Source organism: Rhipicephalus sanguineus, chromosome 2 (assembly GCF_013339695.2).
Source record: "Rhipicephalus sanguineus isolate Rsan-2018 chromosome 2, BIME_Rsan_1.4, whole genome shotgun sequence".
Lineage (NCBI taxonomy): Eukaryota > Metazoa > Arthropoda > Arachnida > Ixodida > Ixodidae > Rhipicephalus > Rhipicephalus sanguineus.
The window spans coordinates 27,078,793-27,091,555 of NC_051177.1; the positions used below are offsets into that span (position 1 = coordinate 27,078,793).

Sequence of the window (12,763 nt, forward strand, 5' to 3'; positions counted from 1 at the left end):
ATTTCTCCAGATAAGCAACCATCTACAACTACTACTACTAATGGGTTACTTGTTCTGTTAATAAACAACTCTTCGTCACTTGCAACGACTAAGAGAAACCTAGCAACGTTGTGAATACCATAGAGCGAAAATCTTGATATATTACTGGTGAGAACAGCTGTTTTGTTATTCGAAAATTGCTCTAAATGTATTTTACAGTTAATTTGCGTTCTGCTTTGGCGCTGCTCTATTCGTATTCCAATCAACTTGAAAACTTTACTATTCGAACGCCTTTAGAGATTATGTGCCGCGCCAGATGTTGACTCCCACGTATACTCCGACGGTAGCTGGCACCGTCTGTATACATCTAACATTCGCGAACACTGCATGGTTTAAATGAGTCGAAGGAGACATCGCAGCGGAGCGAGGCAAGCACCTCAGCCTCAGACGCAGTGAGTGAGCATGCGAGTCGCAAACGCTCTTCGTGGGCGCACGCGCGCCTTGCATAATAAATTCCGGAGGGGGGAAGCTTCGGTAGCGCAAAAACAAATACCACGTCAGCCGCGTCCAGCGACCCAGGGTGGCTTGAAAGACGCTGTTTGGTCTGTTGTGTATATACCCGAGGTGGTGTTGCGTGCCTCGAGAGCACGGGACGGCGAGCCTAAACAGCCACGACCCTTCTCAGACATACATCGCTTTTTTTCTGAGGAAGTGTCCTTACGTAAGACAGCTCGGCCAGAGAGAGAGAGAGAGAAATAGCGAAGCCTGTCGTCCGTTCGCCCTCTCACATCTTGCTCTTTGTTCGTTTTATTTCTTTGTTGTTATCCGATGAACAAGAGTGAGTGGTGATCCGGTGGCCCACAGAACGCGGCGAAAGAAGATATTCTTCGAGAAGGGACGCCTATTCTTTGTGCCAGACGTATTACCATTCTGAACAGGAACGGAACACAGAAGATGCTGCGTGTGTTTGTGTTTGGGGGTGGGGGAAGGGGGGGGGTTCGACGCGGATCTACCGCAAAGGGCGCTGAGGCTGAATAGAAAGTGGCGCGGGCAGTGGTCCGTTACAGTACTGAGGTCCGCCACAACAACGGGAGAACGCGCGAGTCATGCATGCTATATGAGGAGAGGGAGAAAGCAGGGCTGGGATTCTCGTAAGAGCGACGCTGTTCGGATGACGTGGGGCTCAACGTTTTGACAGCTGGCGCCACGGTTCTGAACAGCTTTTGTTGAGGCCACGAGGGTACTCTCATCGTCGACGTGCTCCACTCCTCCCCCTCCCCTCCCTCCTTCCTTCATCCACGCAGCCATGCTTGTTTTTTGTTTTTGTTTTTAATCTTGTCTTGGTTTTCAAGGTTGCGTGTCGCGTTGGCTCTCCGAAGTCCCGCTCTCAAGCGTATCTTGTTTATCCAGCGTTAGTCGCCACCACGCAGACCGCGTGGTAGTAGCAACGAGAAAAAAAAAAGTGAACAAGGCAGCCAGCATGGGCGAAAACGAATAGAGGGAAGGAGAGGAAACGTGGGTACGCATATTTCCTTCGACGCATTTGTCGTTCGTACACTAACAACGTCGCGTCGTCGTCGTCTCGTCAAGTAAATTGAGCGGGCAAACGGAAAGTAGGTCGGCGGCTGACAGCTTTCCAAATGAGTTTGCAATGGCCTCTTTGTCTTTTCATTATTCTCGCTCCTGTGTCTCTTACGCTGCGCAATCATTTTCAACCTTCAAAAAAAATCGCAAATTTACTGTTTCTAACATGTCAGACCTTATTTTTTGCACCGATTCGTTGTGAAAGAGCGAGCGACGAGCTTTCGACAAGTTTCTTCTTGCGCCCAGTTCATTTCGAAGCCTCCACCAAACCATCAATAACGAAAACTGCAGTCTTGTATGTGAGTAAATTAAAATTGAGTTTCGCGAGCCTTGCCTGTAAATGATGTTCTTCGAGGAACAAAAGAAAAGAGAACGTCGTTTCGACCTAACGTAATCAGTAACAGCAGCAGCGAGAGCGAGACTTTATAAGGTTCGCAATGTTCCATGTTGGATGTTTCTAACGAAACATCGTCAGTCGTCAGTGGTGCGCAAACCATTCGCTGTAAAAAATAACTTCATTCTTATTTGAGCCATTCCTGTCAGCTCTCTCACTTCTCAAGCTGTATGGGCATCCTTGTATCATTTCTCTGCTAGTTTGTCAGCATACCTCATAAGCAAATGTGGTACACTGCTGTGGGTATGCTACGAGATAAAGCCGTCGTTGGCAATTGACCCTCCTGTTTGTGACGGTCGAACGATTTATTCAGTTCTGGAAATCTCGGCCGATATTCTATGCTTTACTATGCTATCGAAAAAAAGGAGGCCAGAGTAGAAACGATGTGTAACATTTTACGCGGATCTTTTTCGGCTAGTCATCAGGGACGCGACCAGAAACAAAAAATTTTCTGGCGGAAGGGGGGTCAGATCTCGCCATATGTATATAGTTCGCACGTGTGTTTGTACGTGTTCGCGTACATATACAAATGCAAAATGCAAAAATTCCTGGTTGGCGGTTGAAACCGTCAAAGCACTCTCTGGTTACGCCGCTGCTGGTCGTGGAGGCTGCGACATGGGCTTATAAGACGTGGACCTTCGGATACCGTACCTCACGGAAACATTTCAGTAATATTTGATGGCAGGCCAGTTGGTGATGCATAGCTCATAGGTACACCAGCACAAAAGTAACAAGAAACCTCGTTACATTAGAGGTGAATGTTATGTTCTGAAGTGGATGACGCACATCTTTGAGGAAAGGGTTTTCTTGTTCCCTTTTTTCGAGGCGATCATCTCGTCTGATATGGACGGTCCAAAAGTAGGCTGTTAGTTGAAGTCAGCACTCTGTCCTGTGTCTTTTTGGTTTCTTGCTACGTTTGTCCTGGTCTACCTATGAACTGCGCCTCACGGCCCTTCAACACTGACGAGCATGGACAGCCAGCAATCGTACAGAGAGATACGTTTGAAATAACGACAGTATACTATAACAATTTCTTTTACAATGTGCAACGATAGGACGGTGAACGAGTAGCTACCGTGGGTCTCGCCCAGCACGCGAGTATGTGTCCATGTTGTGGATGTAGATGCTCAGTGCCTCTTTGCATAGCACGTTTCGCCTGCCTCTCTATATATACACGAGAAGTAACCTCGCGCAGTCTGTACTCGCTCGCGACTGGCGCAAGTAATCGCGCAGAAAAGCGCGTGAGCGGCGCCTCAGAGTCGGCGAGGGTGGCCTTATAGAAAATAACGCAAAATAAAGGTCAGTATGTAGAGAAGAGAAATGCGGCCTCTGTGGAAAGAACGAGCTTCGCACGGTTCGAAGCACGCGTTCTTTGCCTGGCGCCTTCTCCCCTCTTGAAATAGCCGTACGCGCGCGACCATCTCGCGAAATCGTCTTGATGTTATGCGAGCTTGGCAACGCGTCAAAATGCGCCGCCACTCGCAGGCGCGTTTTGTTGTCTTTTTTTTTTTTTGATGACGCCGCGGCTGCCACGAAAGATGACGTAAACAAGCGAGGGCGACAAGGCGGCCGAGAGGACCAGTGAACTGCAGAATGCCGCCACAGTGCAGGGCGGTATGGCGGAAGTGTATAGGCCATATAGGCCACGAAAACACACGCACTGGCTCGAGTGTCTCAAACATTTGTCATATGTGTTTCACGCACATTGTGTTTTGAGTATGCAGGCGTGTAAGAACAGAGATTCCACAATTCGGTCACAAAACTGTGTGTGTGTGTGTGTGTGTGTGTGTGTGTGTGTGTGTGTGTGTGTGTGTGTGTGTGTGTGTGTGTGTGTGTGTGTGTGTGTGAATGCGCGCGTGTGTGTGTGTGTGTGTGTGTGTGTGTGTGTGTGTGTGTGTGTGTGTGTGTGTGTGTGTGTGTGTGTGTGTGTGTGTGTGTGTGTGTGTGTGTGTGTGTGTTGTTTATGCATATGGAAATTCCACTCCTGCCATATTCAATTGACGAAGACGGCAATGACGTCGATGTGTGTCCTTCTCGAGCTGTCCATGTTGGCCTGAAAACCTGCACTGTCTGTGCAGTTTAGTTTGACCGGTGCTAACCGCTTATTGCCGAATAAATACTCTCCTTTTCTCTCACTCTCTCTCTCTCTCGAAACAACCTGTTGGAAGAGGTTGAGAGACTCCCAACCCGGTCCTGGACCTTCTCAGAGATCGCCACGTTGTCTTAAGATGAAGTGAGTGCAGTGACCTCCGAGACAATTATATGGGGAACCGCAGATACAGTCATCTATTTTGAGTATTTGCCGATCACCAGTATGACGTCACGTTTAAAGCAGTTACGTTACAATTTGTATCTTACGTTCCTCCGTACACGTGAGCTGTACATACAGTGAGAATGTGAGGTTGACGACGAAGGAGGGAAGGTTCCCGATCTATCATTCTAGGGTATACTTTCACTTGATACCGCGGCGTAGCGCCCAGAACACGCCTCAATACAGCGGCTACGGGCCATCCCCTTAAGGCAAGCGAGGATTAGACGACGTCGAGGTAATGATAATTGGGGGTGCACCATTCGTTTGGTCACACCCACGTCCGCTGTAGATTTACCCGAAAGTCTCTGAATATGATCGATCGAGAATACATATACACATTGCTTGCAAAACGGCTACCGGCGCTCCTGTTATTATACTCGCAACATGGCAAGCGGCACAGCGTCGTCCGTTAGTCCGAGAGCGGCCTCATCACCTCTGGTATTGGGATCATTTCCTTATCTCGGACTGCAGCTGTTTATTAGTATGCGGTGTACCCGTTGGGAAATGCGCGTCAGAACACAATCACTTATTGCGCGTCCGGTGATTGTAGCTGGGGACGCGTTACGAAAAAAACAAACAAAAAGTGTGTGTATATCGGTAATCGCGTAATGCATCCGTATGTATGTACCGGCACGGCTTTCCGCGTAGTGTAACCACGGAACAGCAAACCTTGTAGGCTAACAGTAATCAAGATACGTGTAGGGTACGTGTAGTACGTACGTACAAAATAAGGGCGGAACAGCGAATGCCACGAAAGGACGATGTTTTCTCCTCCCGACGTGGTGGTGTAATCTTGTCGCCGACGCACATGACAGCACCGAGTCGCGCTCCCGCTTTCACGCCGCCGACGCATCATCCGATTTCGCGGTTAAACCCGCGCGTCGCGAGCTGTGGCGGCAACGCTTTGAACCAGTCGGTCCCACGGCGGGGCGTGCGAGCGGGCACTGCCTAGGCGACGAGGATGCGTGCTGAAACTTTACGCGATGAATGAAAAAATATATATAGTCTCGTCAACGCGCAGGTCGCGACGAAAAGCGGAGCGTCGCGGCCGACAATCTTGGTGTAATGAATGGACGAAATTTGTAAGGGACATTTGTGTGTTTGGAAACCTTCAAGTGAATTTTGTGAATTTTTGGTGGAACTTTGAGATGTTTGTGCGGATTGTGAGAATGAAGACGACGGCGACATGAAGGCGAGCCAGAGGCAGGTGGCATGCGCGGTGGCGGCACGAGAAAAGAAAGCAAGAGAAAAGAAGACGAGGAAGAAGAGAGGCGCGTGTGGAACGCGCAGAGGGCTGAGCGAAGCTAGCCGAAGGACACGCCGGACCAGGGCGCTGTCCGAGAAGTTGTCGTGGCCGTGCTCAGCGAGGACTGGTGCTTTCCTGGTGTTTCGGGCGTTGGCGGTGGCTCCAGCGAGGACGTGCCGGACCAGGGCGCTGTCCGTGGAGCTCCTCCTGCCTGTTCTCGGTGAGACCTGGGGAGCCGAGGTACCTGCCTGGGGCTCCTGCTGTGCCGGCGGGCAGGCGTCACGAGTTCCTGAACACCGTCGCCACCTTGGACGGCGCAAGGCCGTGATCAAACGGGAAGCCTTACGGAGGCCTTGTCTTCCTGCTGTGAAGCACACGGGACGTGTCACCTGCGTGCCTGGGCTCGCCTTCGACGAGACTCGTCGCCGCACGGGGACTGACCCTCGTCAAGGCAACGACGTCTACGAGTCGTGAGACTTCCTTTTCTTGCTATCTTGACGGACATTCCGTGGTTAGGACGTTCATATTAATTTATGTGTGTTTATCTCTGTGCTTGTTCTCCGTGATCGTCCCTAGAATCCCTTGTCCCCATAAATGTTTATTGAAAATTATTCGTGCGTATTCTCTTGTCGCCTGTTCCGTTGAGCCACGCACTTGCAAACGTGACGAACCACCACTCGGTCCTTACACTTGGCAAAACATCGTGGGAGAAGCGAAGCTCGCTTCGAAGGCACGGCCTCGGCCGCAAGCGAACGCTGCCTACTACATCTGAAACCGCCGATCGCATCTCGAAGTCTGACCCGCTGTACTCCGTTTAACGGTGCAACTCCGTGGAAGCTATGCAAGTAGTTCGTTCAGCAAAATGTGCAAGTCCGCGCGTCTTGCGCTTGGATTTCGTCGTCGTAAACGTGACCTCCGCGATCAGCTACGGCTGCGCGCTACTGGAACCGATCGCAGAAACCACGATAAGAAAACTAGGAGACGCTAGCGATCCGGAACAGCATATTGAAAACCGTATGAATAACGGAGTTTGTTTATTTTTAAGGCACAGAGCATCCTCATTTATTACGAAGCCTAAAAACGAAAAAGAAAAACACATTACGAGTGGTAAGATCATTGAGCTGTTTCTTGGTGCGAACGAATCAACTGCAAGAAGTCTCGGTCGCTAGTTTCCGTAGCGTTGCACCTAATCTATGAAACGGAGTATAGGCGATGTTCATCGTTCAAGTTGTTTCTGATTGGAATCTGAGGGTTTCCGTAATGCGTGCAAGGTTCGTAGCCAGAGGGTGCGCGCGCGTAATGGAGTGTCATATGTGGCGTGAATGCCAAGCATACGGAGATCTCCTTGATGTCGTTCCGTTGAGCAAGGCATGAAACGATCGACGTTCCACGTTCTCTTGAATGAAGTAGCGATACGTAATAGAAAGGGCAAATGAAATGCAGGAAGTTGTAAGCGCGCAGACAGATCCGTTGGTTACCTTGTACTGGGGAATGAGGAGGAAACTATTGCGCCTCGAGAAGGTCGCAAGCTGCCTGCAGGAGCGCTGGACTCGTCGTCGACGCAGGGAGCGAGCTGCGTCCCAGACGGCGGTACTTCGCGAACCGCAACTACGTTCGTGTATATATCCTTCTGAAACTGCGCAACGTCCTATCAAAGCGCCGATGACACGTCGATAAAGCTATTTTAAAGCAGAACAGCACGGCGAAGCATTTTGTTGTTTGTAATACGACGTTTCGTGTATATACTAACCAGGCGTACCACATTTGAATGTATACACGCAGTGTTTGTATCGTCCACGTTACCGGCGAACGAGCACTCAGGTAATGCCGCCATAGCGAGACCTCCGTGCCCTTTCGTCAAGGGCGATGTTGGCAACGAAACTACGATTGCAAAAAAGACAGCATCACGTTTACGTGCGACGGTAAACTTCGCGCAATCTCACGTGAAGTTCCATGCTCGAAGCTCTGCATTGTTTGTGCCCGAAGAGAGAGGAAGAAAAACAAAACAAGAAAAGCTGTGCTGGAAAGTGCTAAGTACCCCCCACCTAATTATTTGCTGCGGTGTGAAAGGTTATATTTCAGCTCCGTTACCGTGCATAACGATGCTTTGCGAAATCCTGTCCCTGCTACATAAAACTGCATGAACTAAAATTGACATATGAGCTGGACGGCACACCGAGGTAGTATGTACCGAGCCTGCTTGACGGATTTGCTGCAGTAGTAGGCCGCCAGCGAGTAGAGTCATCGCTGCAGCACGGGACCGCACGTTTAACGTGGTTATGGTTTGCAAACATAATACGCCGTCGTCATTACTTGCGCAGTCGGGAACGCGGTATTACGTCTTCAACGGAACACGAGCATTTAACATCCCATTCAGCAGCGCTTGTGTCACAGCCATGCTGAGACTCTAGCCGTGTGCAATTCACTTCACTCGCATGTTGCAGATTCGATCAGCCCGATCCAAAACTGAATATCGAAAAGAATGCACACGTATGCTTTTCGCAACGTCGAAGAAGTTAGCCGAGAGGCGTGGATTGTGGCCGTGACTGCATGTTCCATCGCTCTAACCATTTCGCTTCGCTGGTCGAGCTCGAGCGTGTTGGCGATGCGGCGCTCCATAATATCCACAATAATTGTGATACATGCAATGCACAAGAGGAACTATGCTTTTATTCTGATCTCGCTCAAGGATATGATACGTTAAATACAATCAAAGGGACTTACGAGCGTGAAAGAACATTAACGTGAAGTGCAACTCGCTCCTCGTGAGTTCAGCTGATCGTTCATCGTCGCTGTCACAGCTGTCACTCTCGGTGCTGTCACAGTCTTCAATGTCCAGTGAAAAATCCTCGTCGTCAAGATGGTTTCTTTCAGCATCACTGCTGAAAGCAATCCGAAGAAATTCCTCCGCCGAACGACTGCGACCACTCCGCGTCACCACGTTTGGGCGCAAAGAACATTATGCTCTCGGATCGGTCAACGAGATCGCTTCCAGTGTGCTGCCACCTATCAACAAACGTACAAAAACAAACGGCGCAGCGCTGGCTATGAAACCAACACTAACACACTGGCGAAGGACGGCGTGGAACGCGTTCGCTCCACGGAAGGCGTGGAGCAGACGCGTCCTCGAATGATTGAAACGTCGCTCGCACGATTAGTAACAGCGCTTTGCTGACAAAGGATAGATGCCCTATTTTAATGTATCGACAACTTAAGATCGCTGAGTTTTACAACAGCACATCGCGAGCCCGCGCGACCTCCCGCGTACAGTGTTATGGGATTCATGCACTACAAGAAACACTGACCAATGCTATATGCAAGTAAAACAGGGTGAGATTCAACTGAATATGTCAGACGATAACATTTTACTAACCTACGTGGCTACATAAAGCCTCGCGAAGCTGATATAGTATGCGTACGCTGTGGGCTAGCACTGAAAGCGCGAGTTGCCACGTATTTTCACGAAAACTTCGCGTCTCGCAAGAATGAATCAGATTTCTCATGTCACGGAGAGCCCGGTTTGTTCACTGATGCAGGGAACATGCAAAGTCGTAGTGTTCCTTCCTTGCCAATGCGTTAACACTGAGGTTAGCACAGCCGAACAAGGGAGCGACTGCGTAGTGCTGCCATTTTATCGTCTACTAACCCTCCTCGAGAGGACGCTCCTGAATTCCGCTTGGCGGCGCGACAGTTTATGGGCATTGCGAATATTGGGGAACTCATGCCCGATCTCGAAACTATCAAACGTCACGGGGCACGAGGACATGTGTATCCAGTTCACTGGCATTGCCAGGGGAGCGGAGGGGGTTTAAAACCCACCCCGAAAGTCTTCAATTTTGCATGTGCATATATACACGCTCACATACAAACGCACGCGCGTAGACACATAAAGTGTGCTTGAACACCCCCCTCCGCCCGCCGAAAAAAAAAGTCTGGCTACGCCACTGGTGTTACATTTGTCTACTATGAGAGTGCTCGAGCTTAAACGACAAAGCACACATAAACCACGAGGAGGCAGTCTCGAACCGCAGGGCGCGCTTGGAGGAGGCACTGCTCAGCTCCGCTTTAGAATAACAACTTTGGGCCGTCCAGCGAGCCGAGGAAGCCGCCCCAGCCCAAGGGCTTGCGGCCGATGCCTAGGGCAGGGCAGATGCCCACCCCGAATAAACTTCGCTAGACTATAAAGTTTTTTCTTCTCCTACGCCACTGGCCCGGTTACCCCTCGAATTGAAACTTTGACTATAGCGCGCTACGTGATAGTATTTCGGGTTTCGAATTTATTCGTAATCGCGGTTGTAATTACGAAAAAAAAAAACCGCCAGCAGTGGCCGTGCCACTTCACGTCAGAGTGACCGTGCGATGTTCTTTCAGAGCACAGCTCTTAGGCGCTCGTTCCTGCGTTGAGCGGCGTCGCCGTTGGCGTCGGTGGCGTAAGTATAACCGATAGAGCGAACGAAGACGAAAGAGAGCGAACGCGGAGTCTCGATATCAGGAGCCACTGGCATCCAGCCTCGCTTTCTTACACCGTCACGCGCGCTGGCCCGTCCGACGGAGCTCATGCGCATGCAGGTCTGTCACTGCAAAGCGCGGAAACAAACGAGGGCAAAGGACGAACACAAGCGGCTGGCTTCGCTTGTCGTAACGGGGCTGTCGGCGTTTCGCTTGGTTCGCGACGCCCGCAATGCACAGAGTCGTGTGCGTAGCACTCGAGCGCTAGCAGTTTCTATGGCAATATGCAACGAATGTTACATTGTACAACTGCGGATATTTAAAAAAAAAACACACAGTTGGCCTTGCCCCAACACGAAGCTGCGCTCAGAATTCGCACTAGGCAGTATCGCAATCGTCGGTGAATTTTTTTTTTTTCTCTAAATGTAGTAACACGCATAAAATGAAGAGAGAGAGAGAGCAATCATGCTCGCGGCGGGAGACGGCGGTTCGACTGAAATGCGCAGGTCACAGCTGCTCAAAGTGATCGCTTGGCTGTCTACAATCGTAATGTGTCTGGCGCGTGCCTCTTCCGGTAGACACATGCGTAAGATGCCGACTCGATTACGCAAGCTGTTATCGCTCCCCCGTCCTATTAGTGCTGTATGTGTTCATTCTAGAGGAAAACAATTGCAGAACTTTTTAAATGTGGTTTCGTGAGGTTGAGTGAAATGTAATTGGCGGTGAATTTTCTCTTCTGCTCATAGTAACCACGTGCGTTTACATTACGCACGCCGGTAACCCGGACTTCAATTAGACCGCCGCTTGCGTAGGCATGCGAGGAAATTGTTTTCAAAATCTTTCTCGTATTCCGCCTTCGAGATATCTGGAAAAAATAAAAGAAAGTAAAGATGACTGAAGAGAGCGTAATGAATCCTCGAGAGATTCCCCAGAATACAATAAATGCGCTCTTTCCAGCATGAACCATATTGTTCTTTGCCTTGCAAAAGCAATTCTTGCAAAAGCAATTCTTTGCCTTGCAAAAGCACAGACGGCGAAAAAGGGCGAAGCGCGTAGACGTAATTTTTACGAAACGCGGTAGCGGTGACGGCCAAGTGCAGCCTGATTCACCGCATTCCTCAACGTCAGATTCGCCCTTATCACGCACGGTTGAAGGCTGCCGCACGCTTAACGATATCGCTTGTGGCATCTCCACTAGGCCACTGACTTGGCAGCGTCGAGAGAGATACGGTGAGAGAGTAAAAAAAAAAAAGTCGCGAGGGGCCCTCACCGGAGACACCGGCGCCGACGTCCTGAGTGCGCTGATGGGGTTCTGGTGGGCCAGCAGCGCCTGCACCCGCTGCTTGGCGCTCCTGTCGACGAGCAGGTGTCCGTGGACGTATCCGACGGCTGCCACCAGCGCGCACCAACAGAGGAGCCACTCGAGTCGGCGGCGCACCATCGTCCAGGGAATCGTCAAACACTTTTTTAAGAGAGCTGGTCTCGAGAAACGGTGATGTCGGTTTGTCTTTACGCACAGTTGGGCATCAAGCGCCCAGCACGCCGGCGCTTCTGCGGTCGCTGCGACAGCGTAGTTTCCTGTCCGAACATCGTCGCGCCGGTGGCCCTCTCTTGAACGCGAGCTCACGTGGAGCGGCCGCCGATGGGCCGGCGGTGCGCGCACATTTCCGGCGCTGGATAAAAGAAGGGAGCACCGGGAGCAGATATTTCGTGCGGCGCTCAGAGACGCCCGACTGAGAAACGAAGCACGCCGAGAGAACGAGAGAGCACGCCTCCTCCTGGAGAAGAGACCACCACCACCGCTCACTCGCCGCAACCACCTCACGCCACGCTACTCTATCCTTCCTCACTCTGCGGAGGAGCCGGCGAGCACGCGTGTTGGATGCGTGCTTGCGGTGCGCGCGCGCGCCGAAGTCAGCGAACGAGTCAGCGGCGGCGGCATGCGAGAGCGCGGCAGGAGCGAGCGCCAGGCGGTGTTGTCGTCGGTGGCGCCTTGCCCGGCGGTAGCGGAGGTTGCGCGAACTAAGGCGTTGCTCCCCCACTTCCACCATCCTTCTAAGCTCGCGAACTCGCGCCGAAGCTACGGCCGAAGCCTACGGGTTTTCCGCGCGTCTGGCCCACCACCGTCGACGCAAAAGACAGGTGAAGAGGCGATATTTAGCGGCGTACGCGATCGTGCCACCGGCCTTTCCTTGCGTGCGTCTGGCGAGTACGGCCGCACGCCTTGGTAAGGCCGACGCGGTCGCAGTGACGGGGAGCGGGCTGCTGGCCACTGTGATTCTTCTTTCTTTTCTTTAGCGAGATCCCGGTTGTTTCTATGATTGGTTCGCGGTACGTGCCTCCCCTGTAGACCTTATCTCGCACTTTCTCTGCCAGACCAGACAGTGTCTGCTGCTCTATTTATTTTATCTTTTTTCTTGCACTGGGCTTCACTTGAGAAGAGCGAGTGTGGAATGCTACAGAGAAAAGGAAGAGATATGCGCGGGTCACTGTCTGCGGCTAACCTGTCAAAGTAGAGTGAAAAACAATCAAGCAAAAGAAAAAGATTCGCGGACGTTTCATGTAGTCAGGCGTTTAAAACTTATGATGCCTCTGGCTCTGTCGTTCGTGCCAGACGTTAAAATCACTGCGCAGAGCCCCACGATACGAAGGACTAACACAGCACAAGGTTATCAGCTATTTTCGAGCGTGGTTTTGTCTCACGTGCTCAGACCCCTTTGCATACTGCTTTAGTGCTCGGTCCTTGGGCCCTTGCGACAGGGACTTAAGGGGTGCTGACACGAAAATTTTCAGTTGTGGT

At 51.1% G+C, this 12,763-nt stretch overlaps 1 protein-coding gene across 2 annotated transcripts in view; it reads right to left on the reverse strand.

Moving 5' to 3' along the window:
• LOC119382589 (uncharacterized) overlaps positions 1–11,903 on the reverse strand; it is a 199,420-nt gene extending 187,517 nt beyond the window's left edge. Inside the window, exon 1 of one of the 2 annotated variants that reach the window (XM_037650350.2) lies at positions 11,234–11,893. In XM_037650350.2, coding sequence (XP_037506278.1) covers positions 11,234–11,404 — 171 coding nt within the window. In that variant the 5' untranslated portion in view covers positions 11,405–11,893. Of the gene's footprint in view, positions 1–11,233 lie in introns of both variants that reach the window. The other variant, XM_049412243.1, reaches the window with a different exon arrangement.
• Positions 11,904–12,763: the final 860 nt, after the last annotated feature.